The sequence below is a fragment of the Tachysurus fulvidraco genome, chromosome 4, assembly GCF_022655615.1.
Source record: "Tachysurus fulvidraco isolate hzauxx_2018 chromosome 4, HZAU_PFXX_2.0, whole genome shotgun sequence".
Classification (NCBI taxonomy): Eukaryota; Metazoa; Chordata; class Actinopteri; order Siluriformes; family Bagridae; genus Tachysurus; species Tachysurus fulvidraco.
This window is the reverse complement of record NC_062521.1, coordinates 22374181-22399929: the sequence shown is the minus strand read 5'-3', so window position 1 is coordinate 22399929 and position 25749 is coordinate 22374181. Positions and strand designations below refer to the sequence as shown.

The following is a 25749-nucleotide window of genomic DNA, read 5'->3' as shown; positions in this document are numbered from 1 at the left end:
AATAGATTCGTTCATGAGCACTGTTCTACATTTGAAGACACATTTACATTTTTTGTATCTTTAAAAACAAAGGATACATGTGAGCCGTACTTTATTTTCTGTTCGTGTGCTACAGTCAAATACACTTAAAGTTTCTTAATAAAAAATGACATCAGCGTTAGGCAGACAGACAAAGTGACAGACAGACAAACAGATAGGCAGAGAAAACATGAAGAGCCTGAGGATGTCCATGTTATTCAACAACGCCTCCACTCGCTTTCAAGTTTTGGATACCGCATCCCTCTCTTTTTCCACCTCCACACCAACACATGCATGACTGGACAAACAGGCTTTCCCCGCTCAACCTACAGCAAGTAACCAGCTGGGAGTTTTGTGTCAGTTTGTGTGTATATGTGTGTTTGTATGTGTGCATATATGTGTGTGTGTTTGTGTGTGCATGCGTGACTCTTCGCATGTATCATCACCAAGCCAGAGGCATAGCATGACTGACACCATTTACACAAATCCGTGCTGGAGAGGAGGAGAGTAAAAGAGCTCAAATGACAGAGAAGCAAAAGTTCAAAGCTGACTAAAGATGAAAAAGAATATAAATGCATGATTAATAACAAAGGAGTCAGATAGGTGAAAGACATGATCAGTGAAACAAACTGAGTTTTCCAATAGATTTGAGGTTGGGGGGTGTCTTAAAAACCACAGTTCAAATCTTTACTGAAAAGATGTGGTAATGTGGTTTGCATTAGATTTATATTTGTCTCTAAACATCAGGGTAGAAATATGTGATTTTCACTCAAAATAATTATAAACATAAAGAATCATAAAGAGCCATATTCAAGGAGAATCAGTGACAACGTATTAGAAAATGAATGTTTAAAAATTGACCTTAAAAAGTCGTTCCTAAAAGATCTTATGGCACTGAATGTTTATTAATAATGATTACATGACATATAACACTATAGAAATCTACAAGGATGGAAATTTTTGTCCAGGATGGATTAATAACAATTTTGTAATGAGAGGACAAAAAGCTTAAAAACATGATGTCTATAGTTTACAATTGTGATGTGTGCTGGTTTTGGAGAAAAGTAAGAGAAGTGAGCCGCAAAGAGCAAGACTTTAAAAGTGCTTTTTTAAATTATTAATTAAAGTAATGCTGTCTAAAAGTCAAACATTTTCAAGCTCTCCTGAGCAAGATAGCTAATTAAAAATCAGTCTACACTTTTTTTTTATTCGTGTGATGAAAGCCAAACTCGTATCCTATACATAATTCAACCAACGCTGTGCAGATTTTTAGAATTTACTTTCAAACAACTTTAGATTTCAAACAAATCTAAAGACAAGTCAGTTAGAAAATGTAGTCACAAGTGAATAGAAAATTGGTAATCAGTACTATTAACTCACTGGGATCAAGGAGTCAACCAAGGAGATGAATAAGTCACATAAAATCAATGTGCGCAGTCATAAAATCAATAAACACAAGTATTATAATTGCTTGAAGAAACATTAACTAAACAAGTAAAACTCAGTGTAGGATGGTTGATACACCACCACTAAGATAATACTAAGATTAATATAAAAATGATTCTGTTCATTTTAAAAGAGCTGAATACTTATATAAACAGCAGCTGGATGATATTTTTTTTGCATTTGGGACAGAGATGTAGTCTCTGATGAAGATCAGGGACAACCAAGGCTGAATATTTTCCCTTGATTTATGTATATCTAGGCCACCACTGCACTTTTAACACCTCCAAGACTAGCCCTGAAACAGAGCTGACATCTTCATGCGTCACCATAAAAGAAATACAAATAAGGCAGAGAGCTAGCAATGACGTTATGAACATGGAGGTTGAACAAGGCAATTTCCAGCTGTAGGAGGAGTAAAGCATGTGTTTTCACACATATTATAGCAGGAATTTTTTTTACAACTCTTTACGGATATAGGACATTACTGGGCCAGGATTTCTGAAAAGCTGCAACAGAAATAACTGTAATGATTTCATTATGTTTTATTGGATTATTATGAATAAAATGTCCTTTTAAATACGCTTTAGCCTGTGTGAGCTAACCTCTGAAATAAGCAGCAAGAATTTCATCAGCTTTTAGAAAGTCAAAACCCGACAGAGAGCATTTCTACTAATCTCTTAAACCTGTTTCTGAGGAAATAGGCTAGAAAATAAGTGCCCCCTCCCTTCCATGGCTTGTTGACGGCGAGTGGCAGAATGCGGTATGTACCCATATGCCCTCATGTCTGTTTTCTATGTGTGTAAGGAAATGAGAAATAATAATAGGAGGATTAATAATCATTAGCAGAACTAATCCTCGTGAATATGGAGCATGCTGTTATGCTTCAAAATGACCCTGAACATTATATATTTATTTAAGAAATTTCTATTTTCATAACTTTTAAATGAATTAGGATTACAGTTATTCACAGAGGTTAACTGGAATGTGTCGTGCTTTCTTTTACGAAATAGTAGGAACTGAAATTTCATACATTTTCAGTAATGGGTTGGATTAAGAACCTGGGGGCTTAAAATTCTGTATAGAATATGTGAAAAGCAAATAAAATGTAAGATTGTATCATGTTTTAATACGCAACCCTGCTATACAACATCAGGGTTTCATCACATTAAGGGGAAAAGGACATTTCAAATATCATAAAATAGGTGGCGCAGAGGTACAGATTGTGAAGGGTCTTTGGTTTGGTCCTGAATTTGGTTACTGTCTGTGTGTACAGTTTCTATTTCTTCTCTCTGTATCTGTGTAGGTTTCCTTAATGGTCCCTAAAACATGTCTGTATGTTTAAATGAATGTATGCCCTGTGGTGGACTGGTGATCTATTCAGGTTGTATTCCTGTGTCAGAGCTTCCACCATGAGCCTGGTCAGCAAAAAGCTGTTATTTATATGAGTGATTGAATGAATGAATGAATGAATGAATGAATGAATGAATGAATGAATGAATGAAACTTTCTCTTTGTAGTTTATAAGCTCAAACACAAAACTCAAAATCTCTTTATTGCTAGTTTATTCACATTGTGTTACACACTGATTTACTGGCTTTCACTTCTGGAGTGAATGACAGCAGATTGGGTGAGCAAACACTTACACCAAGAATCATATCAGGGTTTTGACTTCTGGCTTTGGCATGCTGAGTTTGATAACAGTTTGCTGAAGACATTTGTTGTGTCTGGAGTGAGCCACAAAGAAAAGGAGGTTTTCTGTCTTATTCTTTTGCCATTGGTCATCTAACAAAACAAGATTATGCTGTGATATAGACATCAAGACCCTAAGAGGGCACCAAAGTTCAAACAAAGGACCTTGGATGTGCGTGCGTATGCACACATAACCCACCTCGGTGATAATGGGCTTCTCGTCCCGCCCCCTTTTTCCGGCTCCCTGTTTTGGTAGTGAGGAAGGAATATGACGAGGCGTCCCACCGATGCTCTGTATCTCTAATGATGCAAACACATAATTAAATGCAAATCCCTGCTGTGGTCTCTTCGAGTTCGCTCTCCCAGTTTTCATGCATTCTCTAACTGCTTATCTTTTTCCCCTCTCTTCCCTTCCTCTCTGTCTCTCTCTACATTCTCTGTCTTCATTCTCATTTCCCCCACCCTCTCATTCTACTCTCTCTCTCATTTTTGTCTCCAGAGGTGTGCCGTGTAGCAGTAATGATGTGCCTACCTTCCCGCCTCTTGTCTTATTGTCATTACCTTTTGTGGCAATGTTTCAGCACCAGGATGTGTATTAGTCAGGATGTTTTAGTATTTACCATTCTTCTTATTGTTTAAGAATATTCGTGGAGATTCAAGTGCCATTACATGTTTAGCTTTTCTCTCATGTAAGGTTACAGATTTAGGGGGTTCAGTGGCAGAGATAGATATATGGTAAACTGGGATGTTTTGGTGCTGTTGTTCTCTCTCTCTGATGTTCCAGAGTGCCTTTATCCATGTTTCACCTGCTAGTTCTCTTTGTTATAGTGTCACGGATAGAACTGTACTCCTGTACTCCTGTTGTCTGTGCCTGATCCTGACACATCTACTGCTTTATCTCCCCCTCACTCTCCTGGCAAGCTCAATTGATCTTGTTACTTTTTCAGCTTGTTTTCTTCACTTGTGAGTCATCCTCTGCTGCTGTGGACTGTCCCACCAAGACACCCTAAAGATTTAAACCTCCCCCAAACCAATTTGTGGTTAAGTCTGTCCAGTTGTGTTTTATCTGTCACTATCCTAACTGAGAAGAGCATGAGTTCCCTTGTGAGTATGCTTCCTATAAAGTTTTCTTTCCACTGCCAACTCTGCCTTGCTTATTAAGGATCTTCTTTTACATTTTTCTATAGCTTCTATTGCCAAAAACACTTAATACAATTTAATTCAACAGAACTAAAATAGAACAATGATTTTGAAAACAATGATTGTTACGAGTATTAATAATCTTTTTGAACATTTTCTGTGTACACAGTATACTGTAATAACCAGCTGTATCGGCTTCCTGCGTAACAGAAGAGTTCTCTGTCTCTGTAGACTCTGTGATGTTTATTGCTCTGGAAGCAATAAAATGCCAGCTTACACTCGTTCAAGGCTACTTCAATTATAACCTCCATTTATTATAGTGCTCTGTAGGGTGTGTTAAGGGCTAATGGTACAGGGTTTTGCTTTTGTTAGACATTCAGTGTAAAAGACCAATGTGTGATTATTACATTCACTTTGCTTTTATTTTCACTGTAACCTACCTGCATTAATTACACTACACTAATTATATACACTGAAACTGACCAATATTATACAACATTTTTAATGTTGGGGGGTCATTTGGAACAGGCATTTTCCACTTACATAAAAAAACATGTTTAAAATTCAGTGTTTCTTTTTTTGATTCCTTTTTCCTTTAAAACTTCATTGCCATTACAGCTTGTGAAAACCACTAGATATTTATCAATGCTTACAATTTTGTCTGTTTTGTCTGTTTTGTCTGTTTTGACAATTTTGTACGTCGCTCTGGATAAGGGCGTCTGCCAAATGCTGTAAATGTAAATGTAAATGTAAATGTGAAAACCACTAGATATTTATCAATGTTTACAATTTTGTCTTCAATAAGGATGTTTTTGTTAATTGGGTAATGAGCTGATCAGCCAAGAATAAGAACAATTATCATGAATTCTTAATGCTAACTAGAGTGTATTGCTAAACACAGCAGCAGACTGATACTGTAATTCTATCTTACTGTACCTAATTCAGGACCAGTCCTTAGAGTTCTATTCAGAGCCCTGGGGTTCTGTACATGGCCTGTAGAACTTTTACCCAATGAATGCCAAATCAGTGCCATTACTTTTGGGAATATTATTTATTTATAAATTTAATATTTTTGAATAATGAAAAATAGAAATAAGAAAATAAGAGAAATAAGAGGGAACAGTTTTGCTGTTTAGGACAACTAAACAATTCAAACAACCCCACTGATTTTTTTTTCCCAATGAAACCATCATAATGGTTCTATATAATGAACCATTAGTAGTTCTATATATAAAGCAAGCGACATAACTATTTTAGGTGCTATAAAGAAGTGTTCATTTTAATCTACCCACAGGGGTTGCAGTGACTTCTGTGCTGGTCCCAAGCCTAGATAAATAGAGAGAATTGCACCAGAAGGGCATCTGGCATAAAAGATGGCAAATTTAATTATGTGAATCGTCAGTGTGAATTCCATAACAGATCGGTCGAGGCCCGGGTTAACAGTGACCACCACCAGTGCTGTTGAACTACATGGTGCTGGGAGAAAATGGGTCAAGGAAGGAGAGGAGGGAGAAAGGTTTATAGACCAAAAGAGAAGAGGGAAGGCAGGAGTATAGGTCTCAGAATCTCCTGATGTTGGTACAATGACAGGGAAAGGTAGAGAGCTGGCGGACATGATCGAAAGAAAGAAGGTAGATATTCTTTGTGTGTAGGAGACCAGGTGGAAGGGGAGCAAAGTACATAGTATTGGAGTTGGATACAAACTGATTTATTATGGTGTGAATAGGAACACGAGTAGCAGAAGCGTATGTCATGGATGTTGGCCTTCTTTTCCATTGTATATAAAAAGTGAATTATTCTCATCTGCTGCATTTTGCTGGCTGAGAGTTCTGCCAACTAATAACAGAAATAGATAACCTTGTTTTGAATGCAGACTGCATAGCACCTGTTGTTGTCTGCACTACAAGCTACACTCTTACTGTCACAGTATTGATCTGTATTGATCTGTCATAGCGGGGCAGGAATTTTAGTCTCAGAAGCTTCAGATGAACACAGACTCCGTGTCATTATGCGCCAAAAAGTTAATCAGCTTTAACAACAAATAGTCCATCAAAGGCAGCGGCTGCCAAAAGATTTATATTCCTGCAGAGTATTGTCTCAATTCCAAATGAACACACTTAGGATCAGAAGTGTTAGTATTGTGTTTGAACAAAAAAGGCATGAATTCAGAACAACAAGCATTTCAGAGTAATTGCACATCGACTGAAAATTCAATAGTCTGCAAAAGCTTAGAATTAAACCAAACAATCCTCTGAATACACTAAAAAAGGAGGAAAGAAAGACAAACAATCACACCGGCTTGTTCTATGTACAGGAATGGACATAGAACATTTTTGTTTCTTTACAGGAAACTCTAAATAGCTCAATGGTGATAATGATAAAAACTAATATTTTTGTAAAGTTGAGTGCATTAATGAACTATTGGTTTAACAGTGCTCCTAAGTTCATGAAGTGAGCAAAATAGCAACACTAAAAAGGAAACTGATGTCAGACATGTGTATTTGGAGTTTACTGCTGCATCATCCCCAATAACACACAAGCAGCTTTATTAGAAAGAGACATGTGGTTACGCCTCTGACAGCGACTGAGCGACAAGCTTTCAGGCTGCTCTTATACGTCTTGACAGAAACCATTGAATGCTTTATTATTGTTCTCACCGTCTTTCTCTCCTGCCTACTCTCTCTCACTATCTTTCTCACTCTCACACTCATCCGCCCTTCCAAAACACAAGTCATGCTCTCCATCTTTGTCAGCCCCTGCCGTCATTTCCGACTCTCCATACACAGCTTGAATAGAGACGCTGTGTTTGTTTGAGGTAGCTTCAGCTAAGCCCTTCAAATTCAACTAATTAAGGAAAATGTACTAAAGGGCCATTTCAAATGCACAGCTCTTTTAATTATAAAGGGGAAAAAAAGACATTGCTGACTTCTATTGTAACTGAAACACATTCAGGGACTCATTCTCCTCGGAAGGCTCTTTCCCAACAATTACGTCAACCTAACCCACAGAACCTCCTTTAACTGGAAAGCACATTTATTTCCTTTAAATATTTATAATGCAGATGCATGTCATTGCAGGGTCCTTTTTCTGCACTGCTTGCCTGTGTTTTGAGTCTTTATTTATCACATTTGTTGCGCAGGTTAACTGTTAACTGAATGAAGCTTTTTATAATTTTACTTACAAATAGCAGGCTGAAATGAATTGAGCAGAGATTCAGGGAGACTGAGACACCAAGCATGAGCTCAAAGCTTAATACAGGTGCTTCACACTAAAATTGTGAGTGTGAAATACGCATGCTGTTCTACAGTACACTAGCCTCATATGTACAGTGTAGGTGTTATTTCACAAGTGAGGATTATTCATTGAAGCATATGGATATTTAGTGTTTTGGGTCCAAACAAAAATGCAGCCTGAATTCAAGTACATAGTGTGTTTTATTCCTCTTATACCTTAAACATTTGCCCACAAAAATCCATGAAACAAGTTTTCAAAGAATTTTTTTCTTTGATTACAATATAATATAATAAACCGTCATACCTACAGTATAACCCTCACCTGCCTCTCTTTTTTCTCTTTCTCAGTCTGACACATGAACAAAAACTGCTGGGAAAAACCTTCTGTCATGAAGATTTATGATGGCAGTAAACTTACTGACATAATGCTTACACAAAGACACGTTAACTAAGAAATGTACAATAAAGCTCTCAGTACAGAAAGCTTCCCCATAGCAAGAAATGATGCATTTTTCTTTCTTAAATGACAATCTTTTTTTTTTTATTGTACACAAGCCCTGTGTAAGGTTTCATTGCAGAAATGATAATAATTTATAATGATTATTACATGAATGAGTTCATTAATATAAACCTATGATTTGTCTTGTAGTCAGCATGGTTTTTAGAGCGTCTGTCATAGATAACTGATCATCATTTTCTGACAAATCATATTCAAACACTGTATTACTGTATAACACTGGAAACAATTAGTCTTTTATTATCAACATGGTTGCTCAAATGTTGAACATGTTACCTCTGAACAGATGTATGAGCTCTACTAACTTTCATTGATTATCATTTAGTGTTTTAATTTTGCTTTGCTTATTCAGTGCTTTTGCTTATTTGACTGATGCTTTAAAAAAGGATCAACGAAATGAGCAAATGTACTGGGATATATGTTATTTGAGAAGAAGCAGAAGTCTATTTCTCACATATACATACTGTAACAGTACAAAAATTCTTATTATTTGAATATCCCAGCTTAAAATGTTAGTGTCAGAGCCCAGCTTCAGCAATGATACAGCGCCCCTGGAGCAGAGAGGGTTAAGGGTTTGGTCAAGGGTCAAACAGTGGCAGCTTGGCAGTGCTGGGGCATAAACCCCAATCATTTGATCAATAACCCAGAGCTTTATCTAGTTGTTTATTGTAAATTCTTTGCAGCATCATAGCTGTTTTGAAGTCCTCTGTAGTAGTTTTTCCCTCAAGGCAATGGCCCCAAAACACATTGCAAGGATAGAATACCTGAATGTCAGTGCAGCAGAAAGAACTGTCTGAACTGACAGACTTGACCGCTTACAAAGCCTGCAGTTCCTCAGAGACAGAAGTTTCTCCTCTAGGCAGATATTTTATTGATCGCTGGCAGAAAGTGAAGAGAACATGTTTAGACTTATAAATCTCTGATTCCAGTTTTAAGAACCATCCAGGGGTCATGTCAGGATTTCTAAATTAGCTTAGTTTGCTTTTGGAACTCAGGTAGACCAGGCAGAAGTTTGGTGCTCAGTGGTATTACTGAGAATGTTATTGATTACGTCAGTAATTCCCAGTGGATGAAACACCTTGAGATGTGAATGAATCATTTAGTGAAAATACTATATGACACAATCTAAGGATAACCATAAAGTATATAAGTCATCATCAAGCCATATACAGAATATTTATTTAAAATACTTATTACTGCATTTAAAAGCAATAAATACAGAAACAAGATTCTTTACATCATCAAATCTCCATATGCTTACTTTGAACAACAATGTTAAAATATAAAACTTCAAAACTTTATCAGACAGGTTTGCTCACACTATATTGAATGTCATATCAGCAATTTTGAAATTAAATACAATCTGTATGTGGTTTGAAGCATATTATAGGAAAATGATTTATGTACCTGTTATCTGCGTAAAGAATAAAATACTTGGGGATTTATTTGGCATGATGAAGAGCAGAGTTACGGTCTCAAAGTGTTTAAATCCACTAATATCAAAGCAAATTTCCAGTGATTCCATACTTTTTATTAATTGAATATTACAATGTTTTATTAAATAAAGAACAACATGGCAAACGTTCTGTGGAATATTCTATTCCACAGAATATTCTATGAAGTTTAATTTAATTGAAGTTTAATTTATAAAGGAACCAGAATCTGTAAAGGTCTCTATTCTGAAGACTCATCATTATTGCAAAACCTATCGCCATTAAAAGTGCTACCACCGGAGACTCCTTCTGTATACGTTCAATAAACATGTACTTAAATAAAACCTTATGATATCAGTGATTAGACGTGTTATGTTGTTAAATTATAAACTTTTTTAACATTTTGATTATTAGTCTTAGATTATGTGGAGCATCTGTCTTACAAATTCCTCTGAGTGAGCTGTTACTATAGAAACAAGTGCATTAACATAAACCTGTAATTTACCTTGCAGCCAGAACTGTTATAGAAATATAACCCATATCTCCTAAAAAAAACAATTAGGAGGTGTGATTTTTTTCTTCTCACTCTCTTGTTTAAGATGCTCTAGAGGATTCAGTGTAATAATAAAGAAGCAAACATCAGTCTTTAAATATGTGTCTGCTGATCAAGTTCATTTGTTATGTGTATTACTTTTTCTTTAAATCTCACTACTGCACTATTAAGAAAGACTTATCTAAAGTGACATAATTTACCTTCTACATTTGATTCCTATTTTTGATTTATAAAAAAAGTTTTATTTTTGTTTGTAATACTGCAATTCTGTCCCACATCCGCTAAATAAGTAGTTCTGTACACTTGTTTTTCTAACTCTGATCCTTTCTTCCTTAATTTCCTTGATCACCATGAGATGATACAGTATTGGCTGGCAATATTTGACGTCACATATACTCTTGCGCTCTTGCCTCTCCTACCTCAGTAGACTGTGCGTGATGATGCCTGTGTGTCTAACCCCCCCACCTCCCCTCGTAATATGTTTCTCACTTCGTCCCATCCCTCGCACTCATGTTCTTGCCTTTTCTCACACTGAACATATTTTAGCTTAGCCTTTCTTTCTCTTTTTCTAGTTAAATTTTTCTGCCAATAATGAAACTTCTCATATTGTTAAAAATGATAACCTTTCACCTTCTTCTGATGTTCATTCCGTTTCCTGTGTGTGTGTGTGTGTGTGTGTGTGTGTGTGTGTGTGTGTGTGTGTGTGTGTGTGTGTGTGTCTGTGTCTGTGTCTGTGTGTGTCTGTGTGTGTCTGTGTGTGTCTGTGTGTGTCTGTTTGCTGTAGTCATAAAGAAAGCATGTCCTCTGTACTTTCTGTATGTGGGCAAGTGGCTAGAATGCGCAGTCTGTGATATTTTTTTACAATGTAAATGTGCCATAAAAGGTACACTGAAGTTTAATTGTGTCCCTTAATTGTATATTAAAGGTTCACTATATACACTGTCTGTATAACAAGCATCTGGCCTTTTTTTTCCATTCATTTTTGATTTGTGCATATTTACTGCCTCCTACCAGTGATCTGTCTCATTGTTATGATCTTTGAAATAATATTCTATGTGTAAAGTGTACCTTATGCTTCCTCTAGTGTTGTAAACCCACTAATCGAGACACTGCTGCTGTACTGGTACAGATGCTTCACACTAGCATGTGTTAATAAACACATGTAGTGTTAGTCTGGACTGAAATGTACATTCACACACAGAGCGTTGCTTGCTCTTTATTTTTAACCCAGTCCAGTGACTGAGACACAGGCTCACAGATGACGCAGATACAAACGCAACACTGACACCAACAGACACCAAGAGATAGAAGAAAGAATAGAGGGAGGAGTGTGCGAGCTCGAGTGGGAGAGAGAAGAGAGAGTAGAAAAGAAAAAACAAACAGAACTGGTAGTCAGTAAGGGACAAGTTATGACAAAGAAATGGAAAAAGAAAAGATGGGGAATTGTAACAGATGTGAATGAAGTGAACTCAGTGCTTCTTCTCACTGTAGACATCTGAGTGACGAAACCTGTGGAAAAGCAATCACATACACATTGGTTCCTGAAAACTGACAGCCAGCACACGTATGTGCAAAGACTACTCATTTGCTCTCTCTCCTCTTCTCACTCTCTTTCTGACGTTCTCCCTCTCTCTCCTCCCCGTTTACTCCCACTAGTTTTTTTAGGGGAGATAAATATGTTACATCACACTCCACTGAAAGACGCTTTGGAGAGTTCCAGAAAAAGAAGTGCATCACCCCCGGCTAACTTGCAACGAGACTATGACGCAAAAAGAGGTCTTTAATGTGTGTGTGTGTGTGTGTGTGTGTGTGTGTGTGTGTGTGTGTGTGTGTGTGTGTGTGTGTGAGAGAGAGAGAGAGAGAGAGAGAGAGAGAGAGAGAGAGAGAGAGAGAGAGAGAGAGAAAACAAATAAGCAAAGAAGCATATTTTTACATCTTGCAATAGGATTTGCTAGAAAATATGTACTGTACAGTACAATAGATGCACAGACTGTAATAAAATAAAGATACTGTACAGTTTATAGTACAAATGTAGCCTTACAAGAGTGAACATTTGTGTTAATGATGTTTCTGTTTCTTTAATGAAATTTTAACAAAATTTCCTGCTATTTTAACAAAAGAGAGACATCTACATTTAGTACCATTACAACAGTGACTGTAGCATTTGTACCTTAAAAATCCCAGTTTAGTGCCTAAAATGTATTTGCTTTACTGCTGCTTTAAATCTATGTGCTCAGGAACTCAGTGTGAGGTAATTGAATAATGAATAATGAGGAGAGATTGGGGTGTGAATTGTGCCCATATTTGTGCAGAAACCTCAGCTCTTCACTCCCTCTAACGGTTGCGGAACGCCACTGCAAGAACATTCAATTACCTCATATTGATTTCCTGCAGAGCCTACAGATAACTTTCTCTCCTTCGTCCATCCCCAATCCCTCTGAAATCAAATCTATTTCTCCCTTGTTAATATGCACAACACCGGAATAGAGTAAATATAAGAAGAAAGAGACTAAGCACACAATCAACATTCTAGCCTTGCCTTCCTACTGATATTTCCCTACAAGCACAGCTGGAGAGTGAGTGTGTGAAACAAACCGCCTCTAACAAGGTAATGGGAATCTGACTTCAAACTGGAAGCTGACGTCAAACATGACATCAAACCGGAGACATGGACGTGTGTGTGTGTGTGTGTGTGTGTGTGTGTGTGTGTGTGTGTGTGTGTGTGTGTGTGTGTGTGTGTGTGTGTGTGTGTGTGTGCCTAGAAGCAGTGACCTGGTGTAGGAAGGATGGTATATTGACTGAGATGGTACAGTATATTGAGATGAGATGTGTTTCTGAGAAAGGTTTAAAGCTGTTGTGTAATGTGCACACAGACATGTTTGTCGTACAGTCCTTATGAGAACCTTCCATTGGCACGATCATTAATGCATCTAATTAATGCTACACCATGCTAAAATCATAATCTTATGACACCTGGCAAACCCAACAAACCTAACAAAACAAAACCCAACAAATATATATATAAACTCAGATATTCCTATTCTTAGGAGGACATTTGGTTGCAACTTAGATATAAAAACATGGCAACAGAAACACACACAAAAAAAGAGAGAGAGAGAGAGAGAGAGAGAGAGAGAGAGAGAGAGAGATCAAGCAAAGCTGACAATAGAAGTATTTGCATTACAGTGTATGAGCCATGACTATGAGTGCATTTGTGTGATGCCTCTAGATGTGTGAATTATTATTAACATACAATATATTCAGCAATCTAAATGACCTCTAACTGCTACTATTCAAAAAAATATGAGTTTTCAAATGTCAAACCATTGAAAGACTACTCTAATAATAAAACACAGAAACACAAACACAATAGTTAGCTTGCAACATTTACCAAATTGTGTATGTTCTGGTAGTCCTGTTTTCCACCCACATGCAAATTTATAATTAAATGCATTGTATATCAAGCTAGTTAAGTATCTAACACTGGCAGTAAGATTACCAGCAGTGACTTTAACATATATTTTAAAATTCTTTGATTTATACATTTATATGTGCTGAAAAGTATAAGTGCGAGATGTTCGAGGATCATAGACGACAAAAATACTTCCCACAAAGACTTTTTGCTCTGCACGTGTTCATGGAAGAGGTAACAACAGACATTTTTGCAAATATCTTGCATTCTTGTAGATATAATATATCTAATATGAGCAAAAGTCAAACCACCCACCAAGAAATAAAAAAAATCTACCCATGGCAGCAGATCAACAGCAGCTGAGTTTGGTGGAGAACCCACACATACTTGGCAACACAAGTTGGCAGTGCTCATGATAACTAGTTAGCTATCCTGGTCTGTTTTCGATCTTCCAGAGATAATTTAGTGTTTATAACCTAATCTATGGAAAAATTATTTTGTATAAATTGTGTTCAGAAAAATTCAACAATTATATAAAAGTGAGCCATTGACACAATCCGTGCACCATGATGAAATGATAAATGGCTAAAAGGAAGGAACATACAACATATCATGTTCATGGGGAAATTGTCAAGTGAAATAATGCAACAAAGGCTCCTGTGCAACTTATTAAGTATAATTTATGAGATCATTATAGACATAACACAGTTCTTTTTGCTGAAGTTTTTAAATGTTCACTAATGAAACCGACCTCCTCAACAGCAGTTCATGTATGACGCTAAAGATGTGCATTAAGATTATAATCCTATGGGATCCCATGGGAGCCAAAAAAGCATTGTAGGTTGGTGGCCAGACATGTAGGTAGCTTCTTGTAGCACAGGAGCATACTGGACAGGGTATGTTACCATGGTGTGTTCTTTCATATATCTTTATAACATAATTTACTCCATTAAGGGTCACTATAAATTAAATAAATATATTGTATATTTATTGTGATATAGAAACCTTTAAGAATAAAAAATAGACCACTTAGTACAGAATTAATTCAACTATTTTGCTGTTTCTGGACTTTTTATCCATGGAAAATATTTCTAATAAAATTATGACTATGTTCCAGGTGACAGCATTTGTCAGAATAAAAACTCTAATAATAGTGAGTTGTGATGTCCACTGTTATAGTAAGATGAGAAAATCACGACGCCTCTATGAAGCTAGGCTTCATGGGTGTTTATGGCCTCACACTGAGAACAATGGTTTTGAATGATGTGCTAATAAGCTTCCAGAACTGTGTATTACTGTAAGATGCTGTATAAATGCATCATGCAAGATTCTCTCTCTTAAACATGGTAGCTTCATGCATGACAAAGGTCATCCATGAACAACCTCCATTTGACCTTGATAATCTAGGGTATTGATTTTATTTCAGTGTGGATGATTCTGTAATCATGTTCTATTCACTATGTGGATGATTAACTCACCCAGTTTCACTAAAGCCCAACTGGCCAGCACATTTCCAGATGGATCAAAAAGGCCTTCAAAGGCACTGTCAAGGCCTGGATAGTAGTACACCCATCATGCATCATACTGTTTGGCAATCCTGTGCTTTGCCTGTTTCTACCATACATGAGGATGATGTGGATGATCCTGCTTTCTAAAAAATATATCTAAAAATATATGAAATAGCTGATATTTTATTTAGTTATATTCAGTGAATGTTTGACAGGTATTTAAATATCTAACAAGAAATATTAGTATTTGGGTACAGAATGTCAGTTATGTTTAGCTTTCCAATAGACTATTGGATAATATACAATATAATTGTTTTAATAAAAAAAATCTATGAATTTATTTAAAAAAAAATCGTCACTGCAGTGAAACCATCATTATTTCATGGCAGGGTTAAAAATATTGAACATATGTCAGGAAAACCAAATTTGTACACTAGTTTGCTAGTGAGAAGATGGGCACTAAAGGTTTTGGGTGTTTACATATTAAATTAATTCTGGAACGTCGTCATCCAAGAAGAAAAAGCCATTCAAGCAATTTATTGCCCAATAAAGAACTTGAAAACAGGATTTCAATTCCTTTCAATAGTTTGAAGGTGCAGTGTGCACAATTTGTTTATAGACCCAGGACACTCATTTAACTTACTGTTATTCACAGTGGTGAAATTAGAATTTAGTGAAGTAGAAACACACCTGCCCAGAAGAGAGGTTATTTAAACTTAGGCATATGTAGTAAACTCAGAGAAAGTGAAATTATGGAAAGTGTTTGGTTAAAGGGAAAAGCCTGTCGTTGTCTTTATTTTTTTATTTTATTTTTATTTTTTTAATTTCGGAATTGCCTCACCGGCAGCAGAGGACATTCACATTTACAAACTGCTCCTCTAAGATCAAAACCTGTGTGAGTTTAGATACACTGGTCCTGGTTAGAGTATTTATTTTTATACCCCCTTGTAGTTTATGTCAAAAAGATAATTCTAAGAAGGTATTAGAATTGCTGAAGTTATGAATAACACAGAACAGAGTGATGCCAGATGTTTCCTTTTTATTTCATAAGGATGAGGATTTTTTTGTACGGATTATCACCCTTTTCATACCCATCCATGTCAATCGTCTCCCTTGATCCCACCCCTGTTTGAGAAAAGAGTGTAAAGTGATTTTGTTGATTTTCCTTTAGGATATATAGAATTGATTTGAGGATGAGGAAGAGGAGGATAAGGAAGAGGGAACAGGAAGAGAAAGGAGAAGAAAAGAGTGGGATAAGAGATAGGAGAAGGAAAAAGAGTGCGCCATCCTATACTTAACAAACACACTATCTATGGTCAGCAGCCATGATTTGTACTGTTACACACCCACAACCTATTCCTCTCTTCCTCTTTCCCTTATATGGATGGCATGATCCTTCTCTCCTTCTTGTCCCTTGTTCCTCCCCCTCTCCCCTCATCTCCACATCCTCTCTTTCTCTCCCCACCTCTCCCTCTCTTTCCCATCCTCTCAAACCCTCACTTGGTGGCCATTGTGTAGCAGCCGTCCGGGTGCCATCGCATGTCACGCACACGCCTCACAGACTGCATCTGGGGCCAGCGAGCACCATAGGCATTAAAGTGCCTGTAGTCACCCTTCTCCAGCAGGTACTGACTGCCACGGTAGCCTGGGTACTGGTAGCCCACCCAGCTGAGGGAGAAAGCAGAGGAGATGAGATTCAATGAAAGTCAGGAAGAAATAAGAGCTCTGTAGGTGTGAAGAATTGTGCCGGCAGGGGCAAAGGTAGAACACGTAGGAGAGACTGTAATGAATAGATACTGTGCAGTGATTTCTAATCAAGGTTCAAACAAGACTGACCCCTTCTTAGCTGGGCTTTACCATGCTGTGCATGTTCAATAGATTTTTAAAGCATATTGGACATGAAAATGGAAAACGCTGTATTTGTGACTCAGTTTGAAGGTACGGTGTAGTGAGCTGCTTGGATCATTTAATGTATCTAGCTCACCAAAATTTAGAACAGGCTCAGAAATCTTTCACAGAACTAAAGGCTAAATCAAATGATTTTTCTGAAATCTTAATTTTAAACTTGGCTCTTGGTAACACATACGTAAGCAAGTAACCCAGTACTTACGTTCCACAGCTGACCATGATGCTGCCAACTCGGTCAGTGAAGCCGTAGGAGTACAGACTGGGCACATCGTCATTGATTATCTCCATCTTTCTACCCTTATAGTCGCCAACCTCATAAAGACAGATCTTGTGTTTCTCTGGGTCCTGTGGCAAACAGAAGCTATTTTCTATTTCTAAGCCTTCAAAGCAGATTTACCCTGACATCACTTCTAACCTGAATGTGTCCACACTGATCTATCAAATCTGCCACTTTCCTTATATGGTCAGAGTTTCCTTTCCTTAGAACTTGATTTCATAAAAGACATGCAAAGATTTGAATAAGTAAGGATGATGTAGTTGGATGGAGTAAAATATTATAATTATAAAGTCATACATGAATAAACCACAACTCTAGATTTAATTTTGCAAACATTTTGATTTTGACTATTAGAAAAAGGTCTAGGAATAAGAAATAGGAAAATGTGGAACACCAAAAGAGGCAGTTCAACTGATCAGAAATTATCAAAAAGCTTTTTCAAGATATGTCCTCTATATGAAGATTTTATATTAAACTGATTTTTAGAACAGGGATCTTCTCCACACATTGACCTTGTACTGCATTCTGAATAGTCAGAATATTATTTATTAATTCATTCATTCATTTTCTACCGCTTATCTGAACTTCTCGGGTCACGGGGAGCCTGTGCCTATCTCAGGCGTCATCAGGCATCAAGGCAGGATACACCCTGGACGGAGTATATTTATTTGTTATTATTTTTTAATTATTGTTATTTTTTGTACCTATGCCTGGTGCACTGACTATGATTAATAGAACAGTCTTAGTAAACACACACAAATGTGTCAGTTTTATCCTGAAATGTCACTATCACCTGGATCCTGTCCCTCACTTCTGCACTTGCTGTTCTGTCATTGATTATGGCATTACTGACATAAACAAGATGTCTTCAGCATAGAGGACAGCATCTCACAATGCATCATGTTTTAGATCAGGCATGGCAAAACATCATTTAATCAGTCCACAGTATGCAACCATTAAGAAATGAAAGGAAAACAACGTTCAAATTTACGATACCATGACTGAAAGATGAATGGGTTTGTTCTGACAGACGCATTCACTTATTCTTTGCCCAATTCTTTCCCGACTATGCATGTTCAGGAATATCAGCTGATAACTTAGGGACTATTTCAAATATATTGTATATTTACATACTTAAATTCACTTTAATTTACATTATTTAACAATAACTCACAATAAAGAAGAAATAATATAAAATTGCATACACCCATTTGCATTTAACTTGATCTACCTTTCTATCTGATTTTAGCATAGGGTCATAAGGGCCTATCCCAGAGGACTTAGGATTTAGAGATGCCAATCAGCCTACAACGCAGGTCATTGGACTGAAGGAGGAAACTGGAGTACTCACAGGAAGCTACCAAGAATGGGGAGATCATTCAAACTCCACACATAGTGGATGGGGGGAATCAAACCTCCAATTCAGAAGTGTGAATCATGCATGCTAACCACTAAGCCAATGTGTGTTCAAGTCCTCAATTTGTCCATTCTAAAGCTTTGAAAGATTATTACATATGGATAGTTATTAATATTCCACATATCATATTTATACGCTTTTATATAAATATACAAGGAGGAAGTACATGGCTTTTGTTATGTGACCACTTTTGGTTATGTGGCTTTTACATGGAAGTACATGGCTTTTGTTATGTGTTATGTTTATATTTATTCAGAAAAATATAATAATATTATGCCAGTTTCATCCAGTGTGAATTAAATGGGTTAATAAACTAGACCATAGCACAATAATTAATACATACAAATGCATAGCTTCAGAAGGAGAGTTAGTTTTAGGGTTCATGGAGAAAAGAATTAATACCATGTGGACAGGTCTGAAGGAGAGCAGATAGTCGTTCCTCTGGCAGTTGCTCCAGCAATCCCAGCGAGGATACTCGCCTTTCTCCAGGATGTACATCTCACCACAGAAGTTCATCTGCTCAAAACCAACAAAACTAGAGACAGAGCAGAGGAGAAAGAAAGAAAGAAAGAAAGAAAGAAAGAAAGAAAGAAAGAAAGAAAGAAAGAAAGAAAGAAAGAAAGAAAGAAAGAAAGAAAGAAAGAAAGAAAGAAAGAAAGAAATAGACAGAAAAGGAGAAAGGTTGTGGAGGAGTAAGTGTCATGGTGAGTAACTTGACTCGAGGATCTAACTGTAACTGTTACTGTCATGTCTGCAATAACTGTGTGTATCTGTTTATTACTCACGGCCCACATTCAACACGAAGGGAGCGTACTTTGTCCATGCCCATCTCACACACGTTCATGGACTCATTACCGATTTCAATCATACGGCCCTGGAAGTTTTCACGGTCAAACACGTACATCTAGAAGGTGAAGAACAGACTGATGAGATGTAATGATGAGATGTATTTTTCACAAAGTGTACTTATCAAGTATAAAATCCACCTTTAAACACTGCTCCTGTATCCCGCTTATCAGAAAACCAGAAATTCTGAACTTGACAGTATACTGTATAAAGAAATTATCTTTGGAACATGATCTAATTACCTGCATATATCTATGGCAACTGGAACTTATTAAAAGAAAGATTTGTCTTGAGTATTACCAGTTTTTAACAACTTTAATGTATTTAACTGTTTTATTACAGGTTAATCTAGTAATACATTATACAAAATTAAGTCTGAATATTAATGGAGAAAAAAAATTAGATCTTAAATGAATTCTTAAATATTTGTATTTAAGCAAGTTTTAGTATTTAGTGAGTATATAAAATTTCCCACATGGCTAGTAAGGCAAAATGTTTGTGTGTGTGTGTGTGTGTGTGTGTGTGTGTGTGTGTGTGTGTGTGTGTGTGTGTGTGTGTGTGTGTGTGTGTGTGTGTGCGTGTGTGCGTGCGTGCGTGCGTGCGTGCGTGTGTGTGTTACCCTGAAGGTGTCCATGCCAACATCGGCCTTCGCGCTAGCCGCCGCCTTGCCGTCAGGCTGAGCAGCAGGCTTGGGCTTCTCTTCAACAGAAGACATAACTGTGATTTAAAAAAGATGGCAAGAACATTAGATATGTGTTGTTTTCTTAAATGAATCACACTAAATTCTGGTAAAAACAAAAAACAAAAAAACTTTAATTAATTTTAAAGGGAACAAATATTTGGGGCACTTCGGCCTTCGGCATTTTATTCACTTTATTTATAAACACTTGTGCATAATTAGGGATATGTTGGGTTAAATGAGTAATAAATGCATTTTTATTGATGATAATTATCAAATGCAAATTACTGCACATGAATACATAATCTAAAGTCATATCTTACTAGTGTAAAAACTTAACCTGTTATACCTGTACAGTAGGTTCTGGAGGCTTCAAGAGACTTCTACAGACTTTTAAAGGCACTTAATTAATTATCATGCCTACATAGGGATGATAATTAACATTTTTTAAATCTGGGACCAAAAAGTGCTTTTAGCTCAAACACATATATTATTAATGACTTATACAGCTTTATAAGCTCTTCAAGCTTTTGATGCTATCTAGTATATATAGGTGTAAAAGCATATTTTATTATACACATAACCAAAATATCCTTATAAAAATAGTTACCGAAATTTTTAAGTGTAGGCTGACATGCTGTAGAAATAGTGCACTCATGTACCAGTCACAGGAAATCATTTGGATGCTACTCAATGAAGTTGCATAATAAATAAAATTCTTTAAGCTTTTCATCAAGCACCTATGAAAACATTTGGGATTATTGTGGAATTTGTGGAATTTGGGGTGCTTAGTCCATAATAAAATCCTAAACACCAACAAATCACACCCACCTAATCTCATCATCTAATATAGGCTTCGTCATTTTGTCTTGTTCTAGTCATTGCATAGTAAACATCATGGTTTGGGAACGTGAAGGACCATCGAGGTCTTGGCATTGTTTATAATCTTGTACAATAGTACAGTAACATATTACGGTACAGTAAAATAATTTTAAATAGCCGTCTTTTGTTTCTCCATTATAAATTTCATGAGAAAACCATTTTAGCTTTTAAGTTTCAATACTATAAGTTAATATTTAAGTTACTCTTATTAATTTACACTGACAGGGCTTCAGACTTGATTACCTGTTACTCTCATTACTGTGTTGGCAAACTATATTGTTCTTATTGTCTTCCTTGCAGTCCATGTCTCTACTCATGCATCAATTCAGTGAGGTGACAGACATGATATATTATTGTTCATCAAATTTCTGATTGCATAAGACATTTGCGACTGTGATACAATCACAGCATGTTATTATGTTATTCGCCTCCTACTCTTCAACCACTTGTTGCGTCAATGCAGGAGTAAATGCTGTGTCATCTCTCTTAACTGTCAGGTCTTCTCTGCATGCCCTAGTTTTTGTCGTCACATCACTTCTACTCCTGATTCAGATTCACATTCGCTGCAAATGATGTCATTATGAGCGAACTGCTATTTGTTATTTTTCATGTTGCTTGCTCGATCACTGATAATGGGTCCCCTATAAGTGAGTTCATTCCCAGGAAGTTATTAATTTACTACAAACTTCACTGTAGTTACTAAGTCATTCTTAGCAGTTGATGAATAACAAAATATCATTCTCATACTTATTATTAGTATTATGTGTTAGAACTGTCTCTCTGTTTCTGGCTTCTTACCTGAGTGCAAGTGAGTAGCCGGCGTCTCTCTCACACAGCCAGTCAGTGTGTGCTGAAAACAAGTGTGTAGCTCATTTATAGGCCGGCACCCAACGCAACAGGATTAGACCCAAACAAACAAACCTGCTGAGCTCACCATCCCACACAAAGAATAGAAATTACCCCATCATCAAACAGACTGAGACACAGGGACAAGGGGGGATATAGGTAGAAAGCTAGAAATGGAGGGATGGACTGGGGACTTTATGCTTTTTGTTAAGCCTTAAGAATCAATTAAGGGCAGTGGCATGGCAGCAGGTAAATCTGTGTTAGTGACCAAAGGAAAGTGAGTTCAAACTACAAAACTGCCCGACAACCAATAATTGACACCTACTCAATTTTCCAATTTTCCAATTTCCTAACTTTCTTTTTTTTTTGCATTATTTGTGAGTCATTTTGCATAATAATGTTGGCATGTAATTGTATACAAATATTTGAAATTTTATTTAAAATTGCAAATTTAAAACCATGAAGATTCCATACAGAAAAAAAAATCATATTATTTATTATAAGATAATCAAGTGCCGTTAGCTCTAGCTAGCCGAATAAGCACTAGTTTGTGAAGAAAGTGGGATTATGGACGTAGATTCACTGCATAAAATAAATCATAATCTTAGTGTATAACAAACATAGTTAGATGTTAGATACACACAGTACTGTACACTCAGTAAGACTGAGCAGTATAAATGGAGTCTAATCTAAAAGGCCTGATGAAAGGTGCCTAAAAAAGGTTTACAGAAGAACTTATCCTTTTTAATCTGATTTCTTTACATTTATCAGGGGGTTCAATGTTTTAATGTATGAAATTAAATCAGTCTGACTTGTTGTTTTTTTTCCATTTGCTGACCTACATGAACATACAGTATGCGACTGTCATTATTGTGTGCTTGCTACACAGGCCATGACTGTGCATGCCTGCATTCAGTCCGCTCCAGAAAATCCAACTCGCTGACAGTGCACAGAAACACACATTCATGCGCACACACACTCACACACACTGACTCTCTCTCACACACACTCACACACACAATTTATATAGTATATTATATATATGGATTTACGTACATATAATAATATGTAATCATTGTACTTTGCTAAACAGGCACTAGTTTAAATGCATATGCACCATTTGTTATTAATTTGACAATACTAATTGATCTAGTTTAAGTGATACAGGTGCCACGGGCTTATTTAATGTTTCCAGAAGAAAAACAGCGTTCTGTTTACCTCAAAAACTTTAAAAATAAAATGGCTTCCAATTTGACACTAGAAATTTTGATTAAATATTGACTGAGGGTATCATCAGAAAGTGTATCATTTACTATAGCAAAATTACAGGCTTTCACCTGCACAGGAAGAAACCAAAAAAGAAATAAATCGATATCAAATGAGAAAACCAATATTGTTGTTTCATTTTCAATCAACATCAAAACAAAGTTAATAAAACACATGTTATCGTGAAAATAGGTTTAAAAAATTGCTTTGACTTTCAATGTTCAGTATAGCTTAGAAACATGCCTACTCTGTGACCATGGAAACAAGATGTTACAATCAGACCTGCATCGTTTGACCTTTTTTAATCACAGAGAAAAACATGAGATTTATATAGCAGGTATGAGTCAGCCATGAACATGAAGAAGAAGAAGAAGAAGAAGAAGAAGAAGAAGAAGAAGAAGAAGAAGAAGAAGAAGAAGAAGAAGAAGAAGAAGAAGAAGGTTATATGGTTAAGCCATGTTTGTAGGTTGCCGCATGTAAGGTCTCACACAATTTTCACAATTTCTAGCAAAGTTAGGTTAATTAAAGTAACATGTTCCTAAAAAGAAGGATGCTATTTATGTCACATTTTTTTCTGAGTTCAAGAAATTAAAAGAGCCAGCCAGCTAAATATGTAAGCACTGTGCAAATATTCAAATAGACATCACTGTTCCTATTTTAGAGAACATTATTCTGCATTCAAATGATCAAAAATTAAAAATCATCATTACTGTCAAAATGTCATCCCACTGTTTCCTTTTCAGAAACCCTTTCTGTCTCCCTTTCTGGGTTTTTACGCATCTACACTCTCATAGAGCACATTACGTTATTCGTTCACATTCCTTCAATGTATTTTTATCTCTTGCCTCTTTTTATAGCTAATTTTAAAGCCTTCACTGAGACTGAGGCTGCTGCTGGGAAGAGAAATGTAAAGGAGTTAGAAGACAGATAAGAGAGAGCACAGACACTTTTCTTTAACCTGTCACAACTGCAGCAGTGTCCATTCAGTGCTGATAGCCGGATTAATCAGTGATGTAGAGGGACATAACATTTATATTCAACACTTACATTCAGATCATAGTGATCTGCACGAGGGTGTGCTTATAAAAGGTGGCTCGTGTGTTATAAAGCTAGGAGGTCTGCACATGTATCATTGTATTGGTGTCATTGTTATTAGTGTGTTTTTTATCGGAAGCATATGATGGCAGTGCAAATCACTATCGACTATTGTTACAGTTATTATTCCTGAAAGTTTAAATGGTCATTTGGATTGAATGGGTTTAAAATATTGTTCTGTAATCACAATGATGTATTTCTTAGAGGAGATTGTTGTTAACTAAAACCTGTTAATCATTAACATTTATATCATTCATCACACTTTGCAGACATGCATGCACACATATAAAAACAGTGAGAGAACTGGATTATAAAAACAGTGAGATAACTGGACTAGTTGGATTATATTCATCAAATTAATTTGTGTTTCGATTATGTTTACAGTTAAGTTGGACATTTATTATTTTTTTGCACTGAAAGGAATCCATGTTGAAAAATTGGCAAACCACTAACAATGTATCAATAATAATAATAATAATAATAATAATAATAATAATAATAATAATAATAATAATAAGAAGAAGAAGAAGAAGAAGAAGAAGAAGAAGAAGAAGAAGAAGAAGAACTCCTCAACAAAGGTCTATCCATGGAGACTTGGGACAGGGGACACATGTCCATCGCAGCACACAATCACAAACACTCATTCTCATTCACACTCTACTGACAATTTAGAAATGACGATCATCCTACAACAGATTTCATTGTACTGAATGAAGAACCTGGAGTACCTGGAGGAAACCCAGAAGCACCATACAAATTCTGTATATGTAGAATGGAGGAAGTTATCAAACCCCCAACTTTGGAGGCACCAGGCAAACATGCTAATCGTTAAGCCTCCATGCCTCCTCCAACTAGAATGTCTTTACTGACTTGCATAAATTTTTTTCCCCAAATTAAATAGTAAAATACTAAAATTACGCTGTGAGTTTGACTTTCCTTAAATCCAGTGCTCCCAGGATAGGCTCCGGATCAACCATGCCTTTTCCAGGATAAATGAAGATTAATAAATTAAGCAATAGCATTGAGGGGATTTCTACCCCTTCCCCACACCACATAGCTTAGATTCAACTTTACTTTGACATGAGAGTAAATAAATCATCTGTGCACAACTGCAGCACAGTCACAACATAACAGTACACAGGCTATAAAAATATTACAATTAACAATCGGATTATAGGGATTACAGTATGTCCCACATTTTAAGTATGAATGATGCAAAAAATCTAAAAGCAGTGTGACAAAAATAGAGCCACACAAACATCTACTTAGTGGTGGGCTTTAAGATGAAGTCTGTTGAGGAAAGGTGGTACACATACTCATGAAAATATGAACAGTTGGGTCAGTTCACAAGCACTGATATGTTGTGACGTATAACTGCCATACGTGACAGATGGATGTGTGCAAGAGCCACTGGAAGAGAGGCCTGTTAATGACTAATGAATGTATATTCACCTCACATTTGCATTCTTGGCCAAAGATAAACACTTTGTCAGTACGTAGGAGAGTGAAAGAGTGAATTTTTGTGAATATGGCTGCATGCATGTTTGTGTCATCAACTTAAAAATAAACCATTAGCCATAAGAA

At 36.4% G+C, this 25749-nt stretch overlaps 1 protein-coding gene across 1 annotated transcript; it reads right to left on the bottom strand.

Annotated features, from left to right (window-relative positions):
- Positions 1-16404: 16404 nt before the first annotated feature.
- Positions 16405-20120, bottom strand: crybb1l2 (crystallin, beta B1, like 2). The gene is made up of 5 exons (XM_027146031.2): positions 20017-20120; positions 19337-19455; positions 18954-19086; positions 17060-17202; positions 16405-16617 (listed from the first exon to the last, which is right to left on the bottom strand). The coding sequence occupies exons 1-5, from the start codon at positions 20110-20112 to the stop codon at positions 16446-16448; spliced, it is 663 nt and encodes a 220-aa protein (XP_027001832.1). The 5' UTR covers positions 20113-20120; the 3' UTR covers positions 16405-16445.
- Between the last annotated feature and the right edge of the window lie 5629 nt (positions 20121-25749).